The 26,549-nt window shown below is 35.8% G+C and overlaps 1 protein-coding gene and 1 non-coding gene across 2 annotated transcripts in view; one reads left to right on the top strand and one right to left on the bottom strand.

Moving 5' to 3' along the window:
* Window positions 1–26,549, top strand: part of SEMA3D (semaphorin 3D) — a 198,393-nt gene that overhangs the window by 92,378 nt on the left and 79,466 nt on the right. Inside the window, exons 4-5 of the mRNA XM_077761204.1 lie at window positions 17,092–17,154; window positions 26,314–26,433. Of these exons, the coding sequence (XP_077617330.1) occupies window positions 17,092–17,154; window positions 26,314–26,433 (183 nt within the window). The remainder of the gene's footprint in view (window positions 1–17,091; window positions 17,155–26,313; window positions 26,434–26,549) is intronic.
* Window positions 10,679–10,783, bottom strand: LOC144229200 (U6 spliceosomal RNA). Its single transcript, XR_013334383.1, has one exon. It is a non-coding gene; the product is annotated as a U6 spliceosomal RNA (small nuclear RNA).

Genomic DNA, 26,549 nt, shown 5'->3' with positions numbered 1-26,549 from the left:
GCATTTTTCCAAATATGTCTCAGTTTTAGTGTAATAGCAAAAGACAATTCATACTTTTAAGGGAATCTGTTCTTGTGCTATTCTCTGCCTTCAGGGATTAGAAGAAAAAGTTCATTTATCTGCAATGAGTTCATTACATCATCGCTTAAAATAAATTCTGATAACATAACTTCCTCCTGTGACTATTTTAAGCAAATCTCTCTTTGGCTGCATTCCATCCATGAAATGTGCTAATATTTAATAAAATAAATGTTTATGAACTATTGATTTCCCTCATGATATTATTGAAATAAATGGTTATTTGAACACATTGTAAAATCAGGGTCTGTACTAGAGATTTTCTGCCTAACTGATATTCCTTTGTCTTTATAAAATGTATAATTCATAAAGAGGTTATATATACAGAGGAAAAGGAAGAATTTATGTTTATGTAGGTATCCACATTTAAAATTTATATAAATCACTCCAGTGCTAAAAGGTACTCCACAGTAGCAAGTTTAAGTGTCAAGATGTAGTACTTTAACAGTGTTTAGACCTACGTGGTTTGCATTGGCTCCATGCCCTTCGGCAAAAATCCAAACTTCTCTGTGGAAGAAACCACACATGTTGGGACTCCATGGGACTGAAGGATGCCCTTTGTACTCTCTAGACCTAAAGCAATCTACAACACATAATTGAGTTAGGAATGACTGGTTAGGGATATTTTCCTCTGACAAGTTAAAAAAAAAATCCATAGAAAGTATTCCATCGAAGTGTCAAAATTTAGGATATATGTTTACTTGAAAGTTCTTGTACAAACAAGGACGTGTCTCTTGAAACATCACCATCATCATTTCCTATTTCCCACTGGCCTATAGTGTTGAATCACCAAAAATTATAGCAACATCCTTTATAAAATGAATTCAGTAATAAATACTTAAACATATTCTTTGTATTATGTTTACTCTATTCAAACTAGATTTTTAGTCTTTACAATGAATCGTACAGGTATATGCTCAATAGGGTTTAATGGGTACATGGCTACAGAGGAAGAAAGTAAAAGTTGAACCTTTCAAAGTATTTCTACTCCTCTGCAAAGTAAAAATTAAGTACACAAGGAGTTTTTTGTTTTGTTTTGTTTTTTGTTTGTTGGTTTTTGTTTTTAAACTATGTGACATTTAGGTAAGAGGGATAAGATTCTGATCTTTTCTTGAAGGAAAGGACCTTTTCTACAGTGATATAATAGACTTAAGGGCGAGTGTAAGCACACATGGGGATGTGAAATCTCTCACTTCAAGTTGGCTTTTCCATAGTTAGTCCCTAAGGCCTCTCTTCAGCTAGGGAACACTCTGTGGATCCCATTGTGGTACAGGTTTAGGATCGATTTGCACATTGATTCAACATTTCATTTTCCCAACACTAGACCAAATTGGAATAATCATAACCAGCCTAACAAGATCCCATTCCAAGGGAAGCACGTGGATCTGGAACAGTTCTAACTGTTGGGCTGTAGGTTGAATTCCCCCAGAAGCCAACAAGGAGAGGGAGATTATTTTATAGGATATTTGTAAGGGAGTGTTCTGGGGATCAACACATGGGAGAGAGTCGCTGGGGAAGTAGTATTAAATAAAGAAAGAACTGAGCTGTGATGCAGACCCAGGAAAAAGCCTCAGCTGACAGGCCAAACTGATAAGGTGGCAGCCATTTCAATATCTTCCTCCAGTGTCAGTGATAATACCATTTTTTGACTGCGTTTATCTTATAGAAGGGAATCTCCATTTTCTCCCTATCTAATCCATTCACCATGACCATCAGTATTATCTCTTAAAAAATAAAAATCTGACCGTATTTCTTCTTTGTTTACATACTCTGGAGTTCTTGATTTCCAGGGAACTTGAATGAACTCCAGATTTCTGTCGACGTCTAAGGCTCACCCTGTTTCCAGTCTTATTTTTATCCACTGTTCATTATTCCCTCCCTTGCATTTTATTTTCTGCTTTTCTCCCTTCCCCCTCTCATTCATTAAGTCAATCTGCTCTGTTAGTTCTTTTCAAAATAAATTACTTTCAAGTTTTGTGCCTTTGCTAAAGCTTCCTGAAATTGTCATTCACTCTCTTGCTCACCTCACTACTCTGAATTTTGAAGGCACTTATCTAACTTTACCCTTTCATTGCCTTTTTTTCTCCAAGGCTTCTTCACACTTAGAGGACATAACTATTCTTTGTGTTTATTAGAACATTATATATATTAATATCGGTGTCCCGCATTCCTGTTTTATAGAACTATCATTATGCGTTGGTATAAATAAATATAGCCCCCATCCAAATCATACTCTCTTTGAATTGGGACTGGGCTGTTTTCCATGCACTTCTGACTCTCCTCTGACACATTGTACAGTGTCTTACACGTAGAAGACATATATAATATGTTTCCTCAATTTTTTTTGAATTGGAGATTTTGTTATCTTTTTCTCTCTTGATTGTAAGACCAATGTATTACTCTTATCAATTTATCTTGCTGTCCATGTAGAATAAAAGACACCTAACTTAGGCCAGCAAAAATTAGGAAATGTATTATATTCTGTAATAATAATGTCCAGAATTTGGGTGGCTACAGAGATGGAATATCATCTGCTTAATGACATAATCGAGGTCCCAGTTCTCTCTGTCTCTTCTGTCTGCCATTCTTTGTCAGCATTATCCTTAGGTTGGCAGCAAGATTGCTGTGACATTTTCAGGGCTCACATTCAAACAAGAAAATGTAAAGGAATGAAAGATCATCACTTATTATACATCTTTCTTAGGAGGAAGAAAACTTCTCTAGAACCTTTCTCACATTCATTGGCCAGAAATATGTCAATTCCAGTTTTTAAACACAAAATGGGAATGCTGTAACCATGATTTGCTTGCATCAATCAGTTACCGTAAGCAGAAGATATTTCAGGAATCAATCACATTGATCACTATACTTACAGAGAAGGAGTAGAAAACAAGGTTTCTGAAAAAAAATATTTATAGGACTCACTTTTTTCCCATTAAATTGGGCTACCTGAAGCAAACATAAGTGTTTTCCTCAGCCAATCAACAAGAAGAATATATGTTGCCTATTTGGAGAGAATTATAAAGATTAACTGGTTCTATAAGGAACTTATCTGGGAGGATTTATTTTTCTTTCAGGAGATAGCCCTGGAAAGCATTCATTATGAGTAAGAATCCTTGAGGTCATTTATTTTTCTCTACCCTGCTAGGTAAAGTTGAAAAATCGGCTTACCTTTACAAATAGTTCATTTGCCTCTAGAAAAGTTCTCTGTGACTCTCCACTTAACATAGGCTTTATGAATTCTGCTGCAGAATATCAAAGTTCCTGATACTCTGTAAGGTTTTTTTTTCCTTCAATATTGTAACCATTGTTGGGGTGGCATTGGGGTTGGAGAGAGTAGATTACAATTGAACTCAAAGAATCAATGACTACATAGTTATTCTGTTGTACTAGTATGTAACATTATCCACTAAATATTTTTTTCCTTAAGTTTATTTTGAGAGAAAGAGAAAGTACAAACAGGGAGGTGCAGAGAGAGAGGGATAGAGAATCCCAAGCAGGCCCAGCACTGTCAGCATGGAGCCCACTATCTCATGAACCGTGAGATCATAACCTGAGCTAAACCTAAGAGTTGGACGCCTAACCGACTGAGCCACCCAGGCAACCCTCCACTAAATATTTAATGTACAAAGAGCACATATATTTTTAAATCAAATAACTAAATATCACTTAAGCATCATTGAATATATACTCTAGCAGAATTATATCCCAAATAATACTCCTTTGATTTGGTTTTGTCAGTCTCTGAGGTTGAAACCAATTATATGGATTTGTAGAAGTATAACTTTTTAGTGACTGACTTTTGATTACTTTTTGTTCTACTTCAGTCTGTGTTTCTTTTTCATTTTTTCATTAAAAAATCAGTTGAGTCTCTCCTGTTGTCACATGTGCATGGTATCTGAACTAGTTCAAGATGGATGGATAACATTTGGGTTGTTGTTGACTGGCTAATTAAAAATAGTTTACATTTGTATTTGGAACTTGCAGTTTATTGTTTCCTTGTTCAGTTAGGATGGTGGAAAAACATGTTGGAGAACATGAGGAGAGGAGTATTGTTCTTCCGTCCGTGTGTATATTTTTCATAGTTCAAGTAAGAGAAACTAGGTTTCCCTGGTCTAACCCTTAACATCCTGCTCCATCTCTAGAGTCAGAGGAAGTATATGAAAAAAATAATTTTAATTTTTTTCCACCTTTCCTCCAGAAAGGTGATCTGCTGTGGACAGACATTTATGTCCATTTATCATCAAGTTATAAGTTATGAATTAGAAACCTGTCCATGTAGACATGATAATAATAATGCATTTTGACATTTGTGCTATATGGTTTAAGGACCTGTGGTTTCTAAACAAATAATTCTAAACTATGTGGCATCTGTCACTTTGACCACAAGTGAACATTCCTCGCTTCAGCCAGCCTTAAGTAGTCCCAGCAGTAATTCAGTAACTCTCTTCTATTCTCCTCTCTCCCTCTCTATCTCTCTGTCTCTGTCTCTCTGTCTCTGTCTCTCTCTCTCTTCTCTTTCTTTTTTCTATTTTTTTTTTAGTGGAGTCATAGTTAACAGAAAAAAAAATCCAGTACTCTGTTTGATTATGTTTGTTAGTTGGACTTCTGAGTTAATGAGTTGTTGGGATCCTTCCCTCTGAAAATGTTACTCACTCTGGAAGCAGTTCAAACCATGCATGGGTGGAGTGAGTCTCTCCAGACCAGGATGTAAGCAAACAGGTCACAAAGGAGATGATTTATTAAACTAAGTACTGCTTTTTGTACTCATATCATTCAAGGATTTCTTTCTTGGTTTCATTCAAAAATTTATTTCTTGGTTTCCTTTTTTTTATCCTTCTCTCTCTCTCTCTCTCTTTTTTTTTTCTTTTCAAGTGGACTGTGGAGACAGACAAGTAGACCAATGAGAAATAAACTTACTCTGAGACTAGAGTTGTTATTTATTTTATCTACTAATCTAACAGCAACTGGTATGTCAACTTGCAGAGTGTAATAATAAACCACTTTACGTTACTTCCCACCGTTCCTTTCAATCTACTCTGTGGAAGTCCTTCTTTTTCTGGACCTGTTGGGTAATGACAGCAGGCAGCCAATGATTTTCAAGGTCACTCTTCGTTAGTAAGACAGTTGTTTTCCAACAACACAAATGTGCCATCTGATGTAATCAAACTTTCAACCTCATGTAAAATTAAGCCTCTGTTTCATCTACTTATCCCCATTTGGACATGCTATGGGAGTGATGGCTCCAGACAGGCAGATGTTCAGAGACTTCTCTTTGTCTCTTCCTAGGAGTCCTCCTCCCCCGTAAGCCTATTGAACACAGTGTGTGACCACTCCAGTCAAATCGGAGGACAGGGGCTCAGAGAAGCGTCTACTCTACTGTGTTTGTCAGAGGGACCTCACTTCTCAACTTTCTGTCCTTGTCAGATGTTCAAAGGTGGTTTTTCTTTCCAAGGCAACTTACTGAGTTTTGGGGAGGATTCCCTCTTTTTGGAGATCTTTCCCTTGCAGCAATCTGGAATAAGCCTGACCACATTTCTTCTCTGACTGATATGTTCTCATGTTTTATCTGTCTCAATCTTGAGACAGATTGCACTTTCAGCAGCTGTTAACTTCTGAAGTCTTTTCACTTGCCGCTCTTGAACAGGACATAAGGTGACCTCATGCCATCCCAGTTTTGAACAAGTACAGCCCCCCTCTTTTCTATGGAAAACCATCATGTGTGTCCTTTCCTGGACATGCTCTGGAAGTTCAGGCTGATGGCAGTACAGCTGCTGAGTCTGGCCTCTTTTTCCACTGCAGCTTGTCATTCTCTTTTTCTCCTTTAGGCATTAATCTAGAACGTTCCACCAACTGCATGTTCAAAGCAAGTGCTTTTGAGGTCCCAGGAAAGCTCTTTTCCTGGCACCAACCCATCACCTTAGGTGTTATAGGACATGTGATAGAATTGTCTCAGATGAAACATCCTTTTCTAGAGAAAGGAAAACACTTTCTAATATCTAGTTTCCAAGCAGTTATAGCTGAACATGGGTGAAATTATCTGTAGGATCCTTGGCCATCTACTTTGAAACTTTTTGCTTCTTGATCTAGCATCTCATTTTTGAATTTTTATGCAACTAAAACTTCTCTTTTAACATGTTTTTACTACCAAAGCCATAAAATGGCCCTCAAAAGGATGTTGCTTTACCTACAACCTCATTATATATCTTCATTATATTTCATTCCTGAAGTACACAAACTAGAACCATAGAGGCAACCAAATGGAGAATGTTAATGTTCCTATTAATATTATTTACCTTTTGACAATTGATAGCCTCAAACAAAACATTTTCTGTTTTATATCTCATTTTCCATGCTTTTCCATAGATTTCTGTTGGAATCTGATTCCAAAAAAGCTAAGCTATATCTGAGAACCTAGCTATAAAAGAGAGTATAGGATATGAATTGATTCATTTTTCAATGATCTTTGAAATTAATCTTCAAAAAGTTTACTTTCATTTTGAGATAATAACCATCTTTTTAAATTAATTAAAAAATCATTTCTCTGGAAACTCATATGTGTCAAAATTAAATATTGTATATAAAATGTTCAAATGCTGTATTCAATGCTATGTTAGCTGAGATCTTTTAATGAGCCCGAACAAAAACCTATTAGCTAACCAGTGTTCAAAGAAGAAGCAGTATAATACCTAAAATTTTTCTGTTTAAAGTAATTTATGTTTGTTTTAATGCAAAAAAAATACTATGTTTCTGGGGCGGGGGTAAAGGATGTTTTCCTATGGATTTTAAAGTGAAAGGCTCAGTCAAAACTCTTGGTTTTGGCTCAGGTCATTATCTCATGGTTCATGAGTTCAAGCTCCACATTGGGCTCTGGGTTGACAGCAAGAAGCCTGCTTGGCATTCTGTCTCCCTTTCTCTCTGCCCCTCCCCCTTCTTGCTCTTTCTCTCTGTCTGAAAGAAGGAAAGAAGGAAAGAAGGAAAGAAAGAAAGAAAGAAAGAAAGAAAGAAAGAAAGAAAGAAAGAAAGAAATGAAAACTTAACCAAAAACACCTGAAAAAGCCGTGTGCAAAAGCAATATGTACATTACATAGCCACTTAAGATAGCTCCATATTTTTGTGGAATAACTGGACACAACTTAATCTTGCCTTGCTAAATTTTAGGTCTGCATGTTTGCTTCAGAACTATACTCTGTTGGTCATTTAACCACAAAATAATCAGAATTATTTAAAAGGAAACTTTGGATAAATGTGAAGGTAAAACATTTAAGCTAGAAGCTGAACACTTTAAGAGGATCGTTTTTTTTTTCTTTTTAGCAGAATGTTAATAAAGTAATTTCACATTTACCAATGTGACCATTATTTTTCTTCCACTTAACAATCATAATGCAATTTTTATATTATTTTTCTTCTTATTTAACATGAAAACTCAGTATGTGATTATGAATATTAGGTTACTTGAAATTCATCAAACTGTGCCTCTATTTTTAAGCACTTATGTTAGGAAAATAACCAAGCTAAATGAGTTTGTAATTTTAAATATAATAAGTTTTAGTGGGTCATTTAAACACCGTTCTCTGTGTGGCATGAAAAGCGCTTTGTTAGTTCCCTTTCCTCAAGGAAGTATAAAACAAGAGGGTTTTCATACATGAGGAACCTGTACTTGCTTGCTTTATGTTGAGTATAAGCAGAAAGGCTTTTATAAGTCACATTGACCTTCTGACTCCAATTCTATTAGCTCACATCATGGCTGAATAAGACATTCCCATCTTATGCTTTACCTTGCATATTGATTATTTATGGAGAAAATCTCAGAATAAATAACTTCTCACTTAAAATCAAGTTATGGATAAAAGGAAAGTGCCACTTTTTTTTATTCTTAGTTAATACTTGAAATTAAGAAAATACAATCACTTGGAAACCACGTGGACATCCCAATAAATTAACTTTTGGGATACGGCTCCCTGCTTAGTTTCATGATGATTAATCTGTTCCTAGTGCTTGCGGAGCACATGCTGTCTAGTAACCACAGAGGTAGAACAATCGCCCCCTTCATGGATGAGCGGGCTCCCCAGCCTGGGTGCTGACGGGCAGGTCCCATCTGGTCACTGTAATGCACTGTCAGGATGTTGTCAGACTGCTCAGACTTCTGCCAGAACTCTGACAAGAACTCTTTCTGTCTCTAATTTTAAAGGAAACTCTGCAGATCACTTTTCAATAAGTATCAAGCTTACTATGTATGTGATACGGTGCCAGACACTAAAGAGGGTAAGAAGTAGAAGCAATGTTTCTTGTCAGTCAAGATCAGTAGTCCCTAAACTTTACTGAGTTATATATTTAAGTCATATACTTAGGAAGATAATGAGCACTGTGACCTGTTTTCCTCACAGAATTAGAAAATCTAACCACAAGCATAATTGCACTCGAGTTCACATGCAACTGCACCACGGATTCAAAATTACCAATCCATTTGTGGATTTCTTAAAATTTCTTTTAGGTAGTTTGATACAATAACACGCCTCTCTCTTTCATGCAATACATGATTACTCAGCTCCTACTATGTCACTAGCACTCTTCTAGATGCTGGGAATCCAGTAGCAAATCAAACTACTTAGGTGTCTGTTCTCATGGTGCCTCTAGTTTCTAAAGGGAGAGTTTGATGGAGAAAAAAAAAGGAAACAAATTAGAAAATTAATGTTAAGTGTTGTTTAAAAGCTGTGGTGATAATTCTGGAAAAAAAAACCCTGAAGAACTTTCTTCCTCCCTCCCTTCCTCTCTCTCTCTGTCTCTCTCACTCACTCTCTCACTCTCTCTCTCTGTCTCTCTTTCTTCTCTCTTTCATGTTTTTATTTAAATTCCAGTTAGTTAACACACAGTGTAGTTTCAGGTGTACAATATGCTGATTCCACAATTCCATACAGCACCCGGTGCTCATCAGGGCAAGTGCACTCCTTAACCCCATCACCTATGTAACTCAATCCCCACCCACCTCTTGTTAACCATCAGTGCTCTCTCGCTCTCTCTCTCTCGCTCTCTCTCTCTCCTTTTCCCTTATGCTTGTTTGTTTTGCTTTGTAAATTCCACATGTAAGTGGAATCATATGTTATTCATCTTTCTCTGACTGACTCAATGTGCTTAGAATAATACTCTCTAGTTCCATCCATGCCACTGCAAATGGAGGAAAAAACTAGTGGGTCAGGAAAGGTGAAATGGGAAGGTGATATTAAAACGGACATTATAAGAAAGAACCATCCAGAGGAGGTCAAATGTATTCCAAGTAGAGCAAATTCATTCTGTGGTTAGTACTGAGATACAGTATTTGAAAGTGCAATGTTAGCTGCTCATGGCATGAAGTGGGGCCTCAAATTTACATTTTCTATTTTCCATTGCATTTCATTGATCTTTATGACCAGGAAAGGGTCCCAAATTAGATTTGCTCGCCAAAAGAAAGTGGCAGATGGATATGATAAACACCAATGTATTAGAATTCAGAGACATTGGGTGGAAGAAGGCTAAACATAAAGAGGCTTTTCTCTGAGTCCTGAAAATGGAAAGGGAGAGGCAAGTCTTACCCAACTCTTCAGGGAGGAAACTACATTGGGCAGATCGTGCCCAAACTTGAGAGTTAAAACTTCCCTTCTGTGAAAGTTTCTTCCCCAGCCAGTTTCAAACACACAAGCTCTACTTTTGGGGCCATTGTCCTTATTTTTGAGTATTTCGCTCTATGAACTCAGACCTCCTACCTCTTTCTGTTCCTGGAACCCAGCACTCTCTTTGTTCGCGTGGTTGTTCAAATCCTTTACCAGATGGCATTTAGAGAAATATTTTTCCAACTTTTTTACAACCATTCAAAAACTTAAGTCCTATTCTTTGATAGAGATGCACGTCTGCATTTTTAGGGCTCTGAATTTTTGTCCTTAATTAGGTTTTTTGAACAAGTTGTAACTTCCCTTTCTGCGTATTCCTTTCAGTTTTGACATCTCTGAATTAGGCCAAGGGCCATTTGACTGACCCTGCACTTGCTAACTAGAGTTAGTTAAATTGCTTCTCCAAAGATGTAACAAAGAACAGATATAATTAGAATTTCCTTAGGATGTTCTAAGCCTTATCATTATTCGAATGTTTCTGTTACTTGCCTGAGATTAAAATAATTAAAAATAAATTGCCTGACATTTCACCTTACTAAGTGATAACTGTTAATGAATGATATAAATTATGAATAAAACCATTATGGGTTGGAGACATTACAGTATTTACTTCAATTTACTTCTCCAACCTGTTTGTATTCAAAGTGAAGTAAAAATCCTTAAAAAATGAACAAACAAAAAACATTTTGGAATTTGGATAGAGATTAGCAAATACAATTAATATAAGACAGATTAAATGCATGCAGCTCCCATTATATTTTCCTAAGAAAATTAATATTGAATCTTTTTTAAAAATATGTTCAAAATATAACTTTATAGCAGACGAGCATATGTAAAGTGACACTGAAAATAATTCTAATTTCATTAGAATATTCTCTTATACTGGTAATCTACATTCTCTAACTCTCAAAGGAAAAAAATATATACATGTATATATTACTCATTCTTTTTTAAAAAACAATACGGAACACTTCATGAGTTTACGTGTCTTCTTTGCAAAGGTACCATGCTAATCTTTTCTGTATCGTTCCATTAGGTAAATGTGTTGCCAAAGTGGGCACTATATATATATATTTTAGACATTAATATTTGATCCTTCCAAGTATAACCTACAAAAATGAATCCTTTGGAAATATTTGATTTCAGTTGTGAAATGCTATGAAAACAAGATAAATATACTAGCATGGTTTAATTAGTAAATTATAGAATATGGAGACTGACTTACCAGACATAGTTGTTTTGAAATGTTAACCAATAAATTGTGGAGAAATTTTATAACTTTTATAAATTTATTTACATCTGTTTCCCAGAGTTTTCTGTTATTAAGGTGATCTGTAAGATTAGCACTCCAAATAAAAATCAATTCACAATCCCCAATTATTTAGTAGTAGTTCAGTTAGTAGTTACACCCTGGATATTTATGTTGAGAGAAATTCTTGGACTCATCCGGATCTGCAGAAAAGATGTTTGCTTTCTGATGTCTGTCCTCCATGTGGGTAGAGAAAGCAGTGGTAAGCTCTCTACATATCTGAGATCCTTTGTAGCGAAGCACCAGGCTTCCAAAACTACTCCCACCAAAATGATAGCCTTATAACCTAACCGTGGTACATCAGACACCATTAGTTAACAAGTGCTCTGTGGGAGTATTTCAGGACAATTACTATGGCAGTTATGCAAGTAGCCTCTCTCCTTCTGGTATGTCTGTGGCTGACAAGTGAAAGAAAAATATCCTTGGGTAGCTTTCTAAGGGATTAGTAGAGCTGCATCAACTTTAAGGGATAGGGATATGTGTTTTGTTTGTCCTGCTGATGCAGCTTTTAATACAGCAGGACACTGCATGGACCGTGTTCTAAAGTTCAAGGAAATGTACATGTCATTTTATTGCTGATAACTTCAGAAATAGTGAAAATATTAATAACCACTGTTTCAAAGCTGTTCACATTATCTAATGATCAAGAGGGCTTTTTATAGATTTTGTGGACATTGTATTTTAGGTGTACTGACTGGACTACTGAAATAATTTCAAGATCTCAGGTATTTCTTGGGCTTTCTGTAAACCATGCTGAAAGTTAGGGGCATCTGGGTGGCTCAGTCGGTTGAGCATCTAACTTCGACTCAGATCATGATCTCACGGTCCGTGGGTTCGAGCCCTGTGTCGGGCTCTGTGCTGACAACTCGGAGCCTAGAGCCTGCTCCAGATTCTGTCTTTTTCTCTCTCTCTCTCTGACCCTTCCGCCCTCCCTCTTTCCCTCTCTCTCTCTCTCCCCACACTGTCTTTCAAAAATGAATAAATGTTAAAACAATCTTGTTAAAAACCATGCTGAAACTTGGAAGTATTTATGAAATATGTTGTTCTATATTCAATCAGAGTTAATATCTCTCTCTAGATGTGTCTGTGTGAATCTCTGTCTTCTCATCTTACCCCTCTTTGTCCACCTACAAGCATATGCACAGTATACCATATGTACATGTATGCACACACACGCACACCATGCACATGCCCAGATATACACATACACACGTGCATACACAATTTGACTCTAAAAATATGGAATTGGTAGAAGGTTCTTCTGTAGACAGGGATAGAGATGTATATGTTACAGTATATATGCCACTTCAAAAGATTTTTGAAAAACAAAAATGTTTCTTGAACTTACTTCTGCCAACCCCATGTAACTATGTGGTTTGTTGGTAGTTTTTATTTTTTGTTTTGTTTTATTATATTTTTAGATTGCATTAAGTGAAATTTTGCTTCTTTAAATTCTTTACAAACAAAGAATTAAAAGGAATTTTTAAAAAATGCTTTATTCTAATGACTAGGTGGCAAGTAAAAGAAAATCCCACCACAAATCATAATTAAAATGATAGCTTTTAAATATTGGCACAACTACAATGATTCTTTTCCATCTCCTTTTAAGTCAATGTTTCCAGTCTGGAAGACAATCAGATATCTCCTAGGTTGTTGTTATTAAGATAACTCTTTTTGTGATTCCTGAATTCTTGACAGCTTATATCAAAATAAAGCAGTGTATAATCTTAATGAATCTTTATTTTTAAGGCTTATGTTATCTTAAGAAGTAAAATTATCTTTGTGATACTATCTTAGAATTACTTTTCAATAATAATGATTAAAGGATAATTTCTATTTTTAACAGGGTCTAGCCTTTATGGGATTGAAGGTGAATGATGAAATGTGAGATAACATTTGGGGAAAAATATCCTCTTTAAACAGAGATTAAAAGATTTATTACAATTGGTTTCTGGAGCCCAACAAATTCTCAGTGCTGGAGTATCTCTGTGTCACATTTACCTACTAATCAAAAACTTGATTCTCTGTTGCTTGTAACTTTAGTTTTATTGCTTCATTCACTAGGATGACACATTTCAATTTACAATTATGTGACTTACAATCAATTCAATTTACAATTATATGACTTACAATTAATAACTGAAAATGGACAACAAAACCATTGAAACATCTTTTTTAGAGATTTGCATTCTTTTGCAAAGAGGAAGAAGGAATCTGCAATTGTTAGTCTAGTGTTAAGTCCTTAAGAAAAAAATTCGGGTCAAAACTATTAAACTACAGTAAACTGCTAGAGTAGAGTGGAAATTATCAAGAACAAGTAATTGAAAACAGTGGTTCAAAAGTAGAGGCCTGTATCTTGGTGTGGCCTTGGGGCCCCTTGAATGCTCCAGGAGCAGTTTCCATCTTCGGAGTTCTCTGCTCGCTTTTTATCTCCCAGAGAATGCACTACCTTATCTGTTTACAGAACTATCTTCCCGACTCAATGCCACACCTTGCAGGGATACACAGGGCCTTTGTAATTATGTGTGTAATGAATGAATAACTAATGAGTAGTACTTGCTCTGTTCTAACTTTGGAGCTTTCATTTAGATTTCAAAGAAGTTATAACGATTGTTTCCACATTTTGTCATTCTTTAAATAACTCCCTTCTTTTTGAAGCCCCTACAAATACATTCAAAATTAATTTTAGAAACATTTATGTTATGACTTACTTTAACTCAGTCACCTGCTGCACTGGTTCAAAGTAAAAAACAAAACAAAGCAAAACAAAACAAAAACCCTGTGCTAATCTTTCTTTTCTTTATATCTTATATACTTAATTTAGAAGAACTCTATATTGTCCTTTTTTATAGAGTTTATAACAATAAGTTTTTAAAGTTTGTTTTGAGAGATGGGGGGGGAGCAGAGAGAGAGGGAGAAAGAGTCCCAAATAGGCTCCACACTGTCAATGCAGAACCTAATGCAGAGGGCGATCTCACAGACATCCATGAAATCATGACCTGAGCTGAAATCAAGGACCAGAAGCTTAACTGACTGAGCCACCCGGGCACCCCCTCAATAAGATATTTAGATCAGAACAAATATCCATAACTGTTTGTTCTAAATTTATTTCTGAAACATGAGTGAATTTTACCATCATAGAAAACAGGAAAAAGAATAGGTTTCGACATATTGAAAGGACTCATAGAAATATTAATCTAGACTAGAGACCAAATAAAATGAGCTAAAGATTAAACCAATTGACAGATCATGGATATGCATTCTGTGTACCTTCTATTTTCACTCCAGTGATACAAAGTGATACTTTGTAAAGTTACTATAATGTTCTAGAATCAACAAGTTTAGAGTTGCAGTTTTGCAAGAGGAATGAATTCTAGAGATTGGTTGCACAAATGAATATACCTTACAATTCTGAACTGTAAAAATGGCTAAGATAGTAAATTTTTTAAATGTTTATTTATTTATTTTGAGAGAAAGATAGAAAGCGAGGGAAGGTCAGAGACAGAGGGAGACAGAATTCCAAGCTCGGCACTATCAGCGCAGAGCCTGACACGGGGCTCAAACCCATGAACCATGAGATCATGACCTGAGCTGAAATCAGGAGTCAAATGCTCAACCGGTGGAGCCACCCAGACACCCCTAAGATGGTAAATTTTATGTTATGGATATTTTATCACAATTAAAGATAATAATAAAAATGAATCATCAAGGAAAAAAATACCTTGAGAGAGGATACCTTGAGCTCAAAGCCCAAATATGAAGCAAAGCTACTATAAATTCAAGATGACACTTTCAAATGAGATAAAAAGAACACTGGCTTCAGTGTTTTTGCTACTAGTGGTTAAAAATAAACAAACAAACAACTAAAAAACAACTGGAAGAGGGAGTTTTTGCCTCAGGTCATGATCTCACTGTTCCTGGGTTCAAGCCCAGTGGGGATCCCCATGTTGGGCTCCATCCTGACAGTGCAGAGCCTCCTTAGGATTCTCTCTCTCTCTCTCTCTCTCTCTCTCTTTCCTTCTCAAAGCCCCTCCCCCATTCTCTGTCTCTCTGCTCTCTTTCAAAATAAATAAACTTGAAACAAGTAAACAAACACATCTGGAGGAAACTTTCAACTTTCTTGACAGCTGCAGTGTTCTATTTTTACTAGTCATTCATTTATTTATTTAGGACCTCATGATTCTGGGCTGATGACTGACTATTGTCTATTGGCCTATGCATGGCCTGTTTTGATTAATTTATTTACTAACTTGCATTACTTAGTTATTTTAAACTATGCATTAAATACCCAAAAAGGCACCATCCAGAACAAAAGCTAAGAGCTCATATATAATCTCTTCCTTACCACCAATTTAAGTCTTCTTCCTTCCAGTCTGGGAAAACCATTTTTTTCTGAATCCTCTATTCATCACTCTTTTGTTTTTCTTTTTACATATTTATTGTGTCTGCAGATACAATAAAAGTGTCTATTTTATTTTAGTTGTTTTTAACATTATTCTAAGGGATCATTCTGTTTGTAGTTTGGGGAGTGTACTTTTTTACCTAATAGCAAATTGCTAAGGTCCATCTATATTATTTTTTATTGCTAGAGTCTATTTATATTTTATGGATGACTACTATTCAAAATTATGTGAAATAATCTTTAGGTGCTTATTGCAGACCCATCGAGTTTAACTCATCATTTGAGCCTACCACTCAAATGGTCTGGTCAACCACCCTGTCTAGGTGCAGCTTAGGCCTATAATTTGCAGCACTTAAAATGCGCTCTAAATGTTAAACAATCTTACTTCATTTAAAAATCTTAGTAACTTTATTGAATTTGTCTAGTAAGAGAGTTTGTGTGGTATTCTATGCTCTTCTTTACTCACAGACATAAAACCTTGAAATTTTACTATGAAGATAATACCATATAAACATTTGTGACTTCTGAGTCATTTGTGAATTCCAGGCTTAACAAGTCTCTTTCAGTGCATTCCCTCAGGATGTTTTCTTTTTTCCTTACCTATTAAAACATTTTCAGCTAACATTGGTGAGAAACATAATAAAAGATTTTAGGACTCTTGGAATATATATTATAAGTAACTCAGAATTCACTTTTCTTGATTCTTCTTGCCTGTAGCTTAACTGGGAGCGTTTCTTTCCTTAAGCTAATGGAGTAAAGTAACTGTTTGAAACTTAATTTGCAAAACCTTCTTGACAGAATTCCTAAACTCTGTTAAAAACAAAACAAAACCTTTGTGATAAATTCAAGACAGTTAAAGCATGATTAAAAGCTATCGACCAAGGGATTTGCTGCCCTTGTCCTTAATCATTTGCCCAGATAATAATTATTATGTAGTGGTGGAGACCTCCTACTTCAGGAGACGGACTTTGAGTCATAGTTTGGCTTTGCTGGGTCACTATGCTCATGGCCCTTGACATGTTATTTAGTGACTGTGTGAGCAAGTTTTCTGATGTGAAAATGGGGAGAGTAAGTGTAGCCATCTCGTAGGGTCATTGTGAGATTTAAGGAAGATAATGCACATATAATGTTTAACTAAGTGAAAGATGCATCTGAGCGCCACACATGTTAAATATTGCCAGGAAACCCACATGGCCTTTGACTTGAAGTGATAACTTATGCTTGTAACCAAGTGCTGTTTCCCACATTCACTGCACATGTTTATAATGCACTGCCCCTCTGCGTAGGCACAGGAAGACAGCATAAATAAAATCTCTTACTTAGGCAAATGCTAATCTGAAATTCTGTTGACATCACTATAAGAATTTATGGCCTCTTCAATATAACTTATGTATTATTAAATACATTTAAAAATAAAATAGAAGGTTAAAATATACAAATAGACGGCTCTAGTTCATTTTAGTTTTTAATACTTTTTTCATAGAAACTTTTTACGGTGGCTTTGGAAAATACTTAAATATTAAAATTCTCACATCATATCTAACAACATGCCTGTAGTTTGACATCTGCTCCTCAAGTTTCACACACTCACTTTCCTAATTAGAATTGTAGGGTGTTTTAGATATTCAAATTCTAACATACTTTGAAATGTTTTACAGATATATTGGCCCGCTGCGAAGGAACGAGTGGAATTATGTAAATTAGCTGGGAAAGATGCCAATGTAAGTACAAGACTTTAAAAATATCTTTGTTAGACTGGTACTGATATGATAGTAAAATTTTTATTGGATTTTTATTGAATTATTGGCATCAGTGTATTGTTTTTAAGACTGCATTAATATTCTCTGTAAAGATTAAGAAGACAGTGAAATAGTTCTACCTTGCCAAAATAATACTATTCTCAGAAATTTAGAAATACTAGATTTTCTATTTTTTAATAATTTTAAATGGCTTATTATTTACTTTTGAGGGAGAGAGAGACAGAGCATGAGCAGGGGACGGGCAGAGAGACAGGGAAACAGAATCTGAAGGAGGCTCCAGGCTCTGAGCTGTCAGCACAGAGCTCTACATGGAGTTCGAAGGCACGAAACGTGAGATCATGACCTGAGCCATAGTTGAACCTTCAACTGACTGAGCCACCCAGGCGCCCCAAAATTCTAAACTTCATAAAGTTTTCATTGTGAATATTTTTATTTTCTTCTATGAATCTCAGAAATGCACTTAAAATATTAAAAAATAAATCATCAGAAAATATTATATTTCTAGGATTGTACATATGTCATTTATATGCATGGATTTTGCAAATGCACACAAAATCATGAGGTACTGCAGCATCATAAACACACAATTGATACTGAATTTAATTTGCGTTACAATTAAACTTATAGCCACTAGAAGATTTTCCAAAGTTGACATTATGGAAATAATGAGAGAGATTGAGTGAAAATGAATGGCATAAATTGTGGAATAAGAACCAGAAATTATTTACTCTAAAATTTACTTAAGCATAATTGTATGACATTAACTCATAAAATATAAATAATGGGGTTCTAATATAAACTTCTGGTTTAAGTTGACTCAAGGACCAGAGAAAACCCTTAGATACATGTGACTATCCTAGTTGCTTTGGGGGGGAGGGGAATTTCTGTGTGAATTGCTTTTGCATTGTCCACGTTTTTCTGCGTTCCCCTCCACATTGCATCACCTGTTCTATCTCCAGCAGTGACAGAAGAGTGCTAGGGCTCTTTCTGCCTCTTCTCAGCTGAATGTTCTGATTCAGACCAGATGCTCTGTGTTCGGCCCTGACTTCTTGCACTGTGGCCATAGGGAGAATTGCTGTTTCCTCTTCCTTCCTTCCTTCCTTCTTTCCTTCCTTCCTTTTGACAAAATAAATCACTTCCTGAATGTAACTCAAGTAGAAATGAGGTTCTAAACTTTGGGCAGAAACATGGATATCTTGAGGCTTCTTTTGTAATATTCTTTAATGTTGCTATAAACACAGTAACCCAGGGGTGTTATGCTGAGCAATGCCTTTATATATTTAATAATAATTAATAGTGTGTGTTATAGGAAAGCATAATGAAATACAAAAATTCTCGTTTGATCAACGTGATAAAAATAAAACAACATGACATGTCATGCCTAATATAATTCAGAGGAAGCAGGGGCACCTGGGTGGCTCCATCAGTTAAGCGTCCGACTTCGGCTCAGGTCATGATCTCATGGTTCGTGGGTTTGAGCCCCATGTTGGGCTCTGTGCTGACAGCTAGCTCAGAGCCTGGAGTCTGCTTCAGATTCTGTGTCTCCCTCTCTAGTCTCTGACCTTCCCCTGCTCACACTGTCTCTCTCTCTTTCTCAGAAATAAATAAAACATAAAAAATAATAATAATCAAGAGGAAGCTTAGAAGACTAAGAATTTGAGACAACTGGTTTGTTCACCCATTTGTTCATGTGTTTGTTTATTCAACAAATCTTTATTCGAGCATAAATATGTCCATAAATATATGGATGAGAGGATACAGTATCTGCTATCATGGAGTTTTTAATACTTAGTAACACTGCGAAAAAAGTAATAAAAACAACACGAAGGAAAACTGTTGATTATGCCCGATTTTGTATTTCTTTAATGTTAAATGAGGTCTTTTCAGGCACATTTATGTTAACAGAAATATATCAGGGGGTGTTGGCATCAAATATAACAGGAAATAGTTGTTACATTTATTTTACTTGAAATGAAAAAGATCAAACTAGTCTAAAATATATCCTTCTTCCTTTCATATCTCTAATCTCGTCACTCTGTTCTCTATCCTAACTGAGCGGGTGCTCAGCTCTGCAAACCCACAATACATTTTTTGTACTTGCGGGGGGAAAAACAGATGCACTGATTATGAGAGGCTTCAAAATTATCTTAATAACAGTAGAAGTATGCCATATACAGTATGAACATTAGAATATTTTGTGTTTTCCTGGTACTGACTGTATGAAAAGGGGACAAGCGGAAAAAGGTGGTTTAAATTTCCTCCAGTAAACTAATGTCAGTGTTCCCATGGAGCAGATGAGGGGTAAACAGTCAAGGTCAAACAATCAGCGAAGGTTTTAATTGTGACAGTGTTCTCATTTCTGTATGTTCATGGAACATACTGTTCAGTTATACAGTAGACTTAGAACTACTGTTCTCGTTATATAGTAACTAAGTTGCCCATATTACTAAGTTAAAGCAAAGGGTGATAAACTTTTTGGGAGGTGGGATCCTAGAGCATATACGACCCAATATAGGGAAACTATTCTTGCATTTGAGTTCTATTTGGGAGCTTGGGAGCTAGTAATCATTTCTAACCTTTAAGCACACCTACTGCTGCCCCAAAATTAGAGATATGGGGAGCTTTTCCCTTTTTACTGAAATCTGTAAAGTTTGATTGTTGAACCACATGGGGATAATACAACTCTTTCCTTCCTTCTTTTCAGTCTGTCACTTTAAAATAATATTATATTTTAGAATTATTAAGAATGGCTAACACTTTTATAGCACTTACCATGTTCCAGGAACTGCTTTCAATGCTTTATATCCCCTCCTTAATCCTTATAATAATATTAAATGCAAGATTTTATTGTTTTCTAGATGAAAGATCGAAGCCAGAAAAATTAGATAGCTTGCCCAATATCACATAGCTAATAAATAGTGATGCCAGGAATTGAATCTAGAAATCTTGCCCCATAGTCTGTGCTCTGACACAATTCTGTGATCTATACATAAAGATCTGCACTCTACATATAAGGTCTGAGAACCTTAACCCTCAAACTGTACCCCTCAAATCACTTCTCCTTCAACATCCCATGATAGAGATCCTCAGTTTACAGCACTGCATAGATTATAGCCAACAGAAAACTGAGACAAGTGTGTGGTTTTATTGACCTGTTTTACTACATTTGGCACTGCCCTCTCTTATCCCTTCTCTCTAGTAATTTTTACCTACTTCCCAAGAGTGTTTTTAGGATTAACTAGTGTTGGGAAAGACTGTGCCTTTACACAGAGGTACTATATAACTGAAAAATAGTGAATTATTTACCATAATGAAAAGTTAAAGTTAGCTAATTGGGGTAGGGAGGGAATAGAAGATGCAGAAACAAAAGAGAACTATTCCCCTTTCTTGACCACAGTCTCCAGTTTAGTCCAAAGAAAGGAAATAGTGACAGGAAGCTATTTGATAGCATTTTGTTTGTGCTTAGAATATTTTTCAAAAGAAAGTCATTAAAGAAATGTCTTTGGTCCTGACTATGAAGAGTGGAGTAAACAGCTCAGTCCAGGCAAAAGAACACACAGGATGTGGGCAGCCTGGGCTCTGTTCGTCATCTTAACCCTAGAGGCACACAACCTTGCCAACAGAGACTTTACATACAGTTTAAGAGTCTTCCATCGGTTACGTCCTATGATTACTTTCTTTCTTCTTTTTGTTAAAGAACATCTAAAAATGAAACAAAGTGCTCATTGTAGAAAGTTTGCAAATTACATGAAAGTCATCTGTAAATATCTCCTCCCCCATGAACATTGCCCAGAGATAGCTGGTGACGTTTTGATGTTTATTCTTCTATCTTATCTATTTACTATTTTTCAGAATGAAATCATTGCATACATAGTCCCTTAAAACATTTTTTTCACTTTGCAAACTGCCATGAGCGTTTTCCCATGTCATTAAATTCCTTCTTATAACACTGCTTTTAATAGCTACACTGCATTCCTTTATATATTATTTCATCAATCCTCTATTGTTAGAAGTTTGGTATATGTCCAGTTTTTAACTTTTCTAAGTGTTGCTTCACATGAAAAATCTTAAATGTAAACACTGTGAATATCTTTGATTATTGAGTAGAATTACTGGTCAAAGGGTATATATATATGTATTTTTTAAAGAATATATAATTTTGTATACCCATCACAAAATTACCCTCCAAAAATTGATACCTTTGTGCTTTAACTAGCAGTGCATGCTGGTGAGAGGTATTATTTTACCATGCTCTTGCTAATAGTGGTTAATATGTAATGCTAATATGTAAATGAATAAGATAGATATATTTAATCTTGGCCAACAAAAAGACAGTTATTTTTGTGATTTTTGTCTGAAATTCTTTCATTACTATAAATACTAATTATTTTATGTAGTTGTAAAATTAGGACTTATTTTTGAGGATATCATATCGCTATAATTTGTTCATTTTTAAATTTTAGAATTTGCCTTTTCCTTTTCCTTACTGGTTATTTACACAGTTTCAAGATATATGTATTGTTGTATCATATTATTATACATATTTTCCAGAAATATATATGTATAAAGTTTATTATTACTTTGTGATCCACTTATGTAAAAACTATTCTTTTCTAGGTATCCTATTTGGCATGAAGACTTTTAAATTTTAAATATTTACCATTGAGCTATAACCCCGAAATTGTAAATATTTAAATAGGCATCTCTCTCTCTCTTTTTTTTTTTGTCTTTAAAATATTTTCCCTTAGAGAGGGAAACCATGAGAGACTCTTGAATGCTGACAAAAACTGAGGACTGATGGATGTGGGGGGGAGGGGGGAGATGGGCATGGAGGAGGACACTTGTGGGGATGAGCACTAGGTGTTATGTGGAAACTAATTTGACAATAAACTATTTGTAAAAAAAAATTAAATTAAAAAAATATTTTCCCTTGTCTCGGTACTACAGCTAGTTTTGTTCTGTAGAAATTTCTACTTTGGATATTCCATTTTTCAGAGAGAAATGTGATATTTGGATTTTCATGTATTTATTTTGAAGTGTCCACAACTAATTAAAATATTTTCAGCACTGTAATACCTAAACAGTTCCCTGTGTAGACTGGACTTTATTCTGAGCTCTTTAAGACAAACCTAACATATAGCACATAAAAAGTCCATACAGATGACTGTAATGTTTGATGATTACTATATTCTGTAAAATATACCAAAAATAAAAATATACCAGATTGATTCCTAAATCTTGACTGTCTTTCCATATATAACCTAAATAAATTAAAATTGGCACGTGTAAGTTAGTTATCAGAAATATACATAAAACTATATTAGATTTAATTGGACTATATATAAGTCTAGAGAATTATAGCTACTGGATTTCTGTTTTGCTTTTTATTTTTCAGGTATCCAGGGAGAAACTCAAATTTCAAGTGCTGATACACAATACAAATGTATATTAGCTTTTACTTCTGAGTATTAATTCAGTTTTATATTGGTCTTATTTACTTACATATAGACTAATAAATGTATGTGTGAGGTAAAATATTGAAATGTTACTTGAGAGAACTATAAAGTTGATATTAGTTTTAAATTTTCTCTTTCTCGTTTTCTTCCAATGGGAATGTTGGTTGGAGGGAACGAGAGTGGGTGGGAAGAATAAGGGAGGAAGGGGAATTTCAATAGTTTTCCAAAGCTGAGGATATTACTCGCTCAATTGAATTGTTTGGTCCCCTGTGACCACCCTTGCAGTTGTGGGGAATAATTGACAAATTAGCCAGCTTTCAGGGAAAGTTAAAAAAGCTGCTTCTCAAAGTTATCTTTCTTCATGCCTCACAGAATTATGCTACCATTAATAGCCATGCAGGTTGCTAAGTGAATTAAATCAGGTTAATCATTGCTCCTGCAATTTAAGCAAAACTTGATCTTGTAGGATCTCTGTTCCCAGGTTTCTTTTCCCTCAGGCAACCCAACCCTTTTCATTGCCTCCAGACTTCTTAGAGAACTACCTTCTGTCAACTTCACTACTAAACACTTTGAGCAGAACTGGCTTTTTTTGTAAAGTGTCAGACAATTCAAGACTCACCCATGAGTTGTTTTATTCCATGTCAGCCCAATCTGGGAGGAGGGAGGAATTTCATAAGTAGATCCTTGCTAATATCTCACCAGGTCAGATACTAGCATAGTAAGTTAATTTCTAAGACTGGCTGCCTTTTATTCATGTACTCCTACACAACTTGAAGAATGTGAAATGTTTCAGGTGTGATTCAGAACTTTTTCTTTATACTCAGTAATGTCCTATCTCCTCTGATTAAACTTCACCCTGGCTTATTAGCCTTTTTGAAATAATTGCTATATCTCTCATAGTCCCTAATCTTTCTGACTCCATAATTTATAATCTGGAAAGGGAGTTGTTTTATTTCTTTATACAAATATTTAGGTCAGAATCATGTAAAATTACTGTCCTGGTCAGTGTGGGCTACTGTAACAAAATATCATCCACTAGGTGGTTTAAACAATAGGTATTTGTTTCTCACAGTTCTGGAGGCTATTAAGTTCAAGATCAAAGTGAGGGCAGATTTGGTGCCTGATGAAAATTCTCTTCCTGGCTTGCAGATGGCCATCATCCTGTCACGTCTTCACATGACAAAGAGAGAGAGGGGGAGGGAAGAGAGGGAGAGAGAGAAAAGAGAGTTCTTCCTGTCCTTTCCCATAAGGGCACTAAGCCCACCATGATGATCCTGCTCTCAATTTCTTGTCCAAAGCTAATTACCTCCAAAGGCCTCACTTCCTATTACCATCTCACTGAGGGGCTTAGGGTTTCAGCCAATGAGTTTTGGAGGACAAAACTACTCAGTTCATAACAATTACCTGTAAAGTCTATGACTATTTGGTAAAACTGAGCTTTTTAAAAAATGATGAAATAATGGGCAGTGAATCCGTTGCTCCTCACTTCAGCAGCATAATTTTGCTCTTTTCCCCCCTGTGGACTGTTCCTTATATAGCTCTCACCCTTGCGTAAATCTCCTTGTGGGAGAAAGGCCAAGAAGTTAAAGGCCCTTTGGTGAGCATGAGTGAGTCAAATAAAGGCTGGATAATACTAAAACCTCTCATTGTAGTGAGGAAGCCATCCTTACACTTTATCCAGAGATCACAGACATTTTTACATTTTTGTCTTGGCTTTTCTCATCTCTGTTATTTGTTCAAAATCATTAGTGTGACATATGTACTGTCAGAACTAATTTTCCTCTGAGATTGCCTAACATGATATTAAAGAATGTGAAGTGAGTCCCCTATGGTGCCTTTGTGCAATTAGAAAATAAGTTCTCTCCATCAGACACCTTGATAGAAAGGTGGAAAACTCACATAAGATTTTGTTAAGCAAGACTATTTGCTAGAAAACCATCTAAGTGAATTTAAAACTTTCCTTTCTTAGGGGTGCCTGGGTGGCTCAGTCGGTTGAGCATTACACTCTTTTTTTTTTTTTTTGACTTTTTATGTTTATTTATTTTTGAGAGAAAGAGAGAACAAACAAGGAAGGAGCAGAGAGAGACACACACACAGAATACGAGGCAGGCTCCAGGCTCCAGGCTGTCAGCACAGAGTCCAACATGGGACTCGAACTCACAAACTGTGAGATCATGATCTCAGCCAAAGTTGGACGCTCAACCAACTGAGCCACCCAGGCGCCCCGAGCATTCCACTCTTGATTTCAGCTCAGGTCATGATCCCAGTTTTGTGGTCCCAAGCCCCACATCAGGCTCTGCACTGAGCATGGAGACTGCTTAAGATTCTCTCTCTCTCTCTCTCTCTGTCTCTCTGTCTGTCTGTCTGTCTGTCTCTCTTTCTCTCTGTCTGTCTACCTCTGCTCCTCTCCCCACATGCACACACTCTGTTTAAAGTAAAAATATAAAAAAATTCCTTTCTTAAGAGCTTTTATATAATAAACATGAGAATATAAATGAAATGTATGAAAATATTCAGAATGAAAAAAGATCTCTATAGTGTGATTTGCACATTTAGATGTGCCTTTGTTTTGTTTTGTTGTTCAGCATACAACCTAAGTACCCATGTGCAGCAGCACTATTAGAGAGTGTGAAATCTGCCTACCTGATAAAGAAGCATCCTTTACTTATATAGCTGTCTGAGGGACTGATCTTGATACTGGCTTTTCATACGGTCTTAAGCAACTGCTCTGTGTATACAGAAGCAGAGAACAGAAGATTCGATGAATTCATTGTGACATTCTTCTAGTGTAGAATGTAAATCTTTCATTCACTGGCATCTATGAATTTTTGGGACATCAAACTGCAAGGCGAGCTGGCTCAAGGAAGTCCTAGGGACAAGGAACTCTGTACCACTGAGATGTAGACATAGTGTTTCACTCTCAAATCTGAATCGCCACTGGGATAGTGATATTTTATTTAGATCAAATCAGGGTTGGGCGCCTGGGTGGCCCAGTTGGTTAAGCATCTGACTTCAGATCAGGTCATGATCTCACAGCTTGTGAGATCTCTTCAAAAATTTGAGCCCATGTAAAAAACTGTATGGGGAAAAACAAGAGATTCTTAGAATAAATAGGAGTCAAGTTGAGTCTTAAAGGCTATATAATGTTGAAAATAAATGGAAATAAAATGATAGGGCACTCCACCCAATAAGAATGGAATACATATATGAGAATATGCGTCTGTGTTCAGTGTTTTGTTCAGTGGAGCTGAGACACTTGATGTTGTAAGCAGTAGGATCCATATGGGATAGACAATGTGGGAGCATCAGAACATGGCAGGTTTGTTCTCTAGGTAATTCCTGAAAGAATGTCTGGATATCTCTTTCTGTTTATATCCATTCTCTGGGCCCCTTTAAATACCTATAGAGATGTACATTCTAACACCCTGATTAGCTCAGAGCCTGTCAAACTTCAGATAGCTTCAGTCACTCATTTAAGGCACAGTTTCTGGTTTGTTTTGCCTCCTTTGCTAAATCAAATGTTTAAATATTTCTCATAAACCCTTTTTTCATTTTTGCTGTTATTCTTAATGATTTATCGACTTAGAAAACAGGTGGTATGATTCATAATCTTTTAAAAACATGAATTGTGTGCTAATGCTTTTATTTTTTTTATTTCCAACAGACAGAATGTGCAAATTTCATCCGTGTACTTCAACCCTACAACAAAACTCACATTTATGTGTGTGGAACTGGAGCATTTCATCCAATATGTGGTTATATTGATCTTGGAGTCTACAAGGAGGTAATATAATGAAATAGAATGAAAACAATTGGTTGTAATAATGTTAAAGCAGTCATATTTGAATATAAAATTTGAATCATATAGTTTATAAGAATTCATGTTCCCACCCACTTTAT

Source organism: Crocuta crocuta, unplaced genomic scaffold (assembly GCF_008692635.1).
Source record: "Crocuta crocuta isolate KB4526 unplaced genomic scaffold, BGI_CrCroc_1.0 scaffold476, whole genome shotgun sequence".
In the NCBI taxonomy this organism is placed as follows: domain Eukaryota; kingdom Metazoa; phylum Chordata; class Mammalia; order Carnivora; family Hyaenidae; genus Crocuta; species Crocuta crocuta.
The sequence above is the reverse complement of the archived record's forward strand: the minus strand, read 5'-3'. Positions and strand labels throughout refer to the sequence as shown.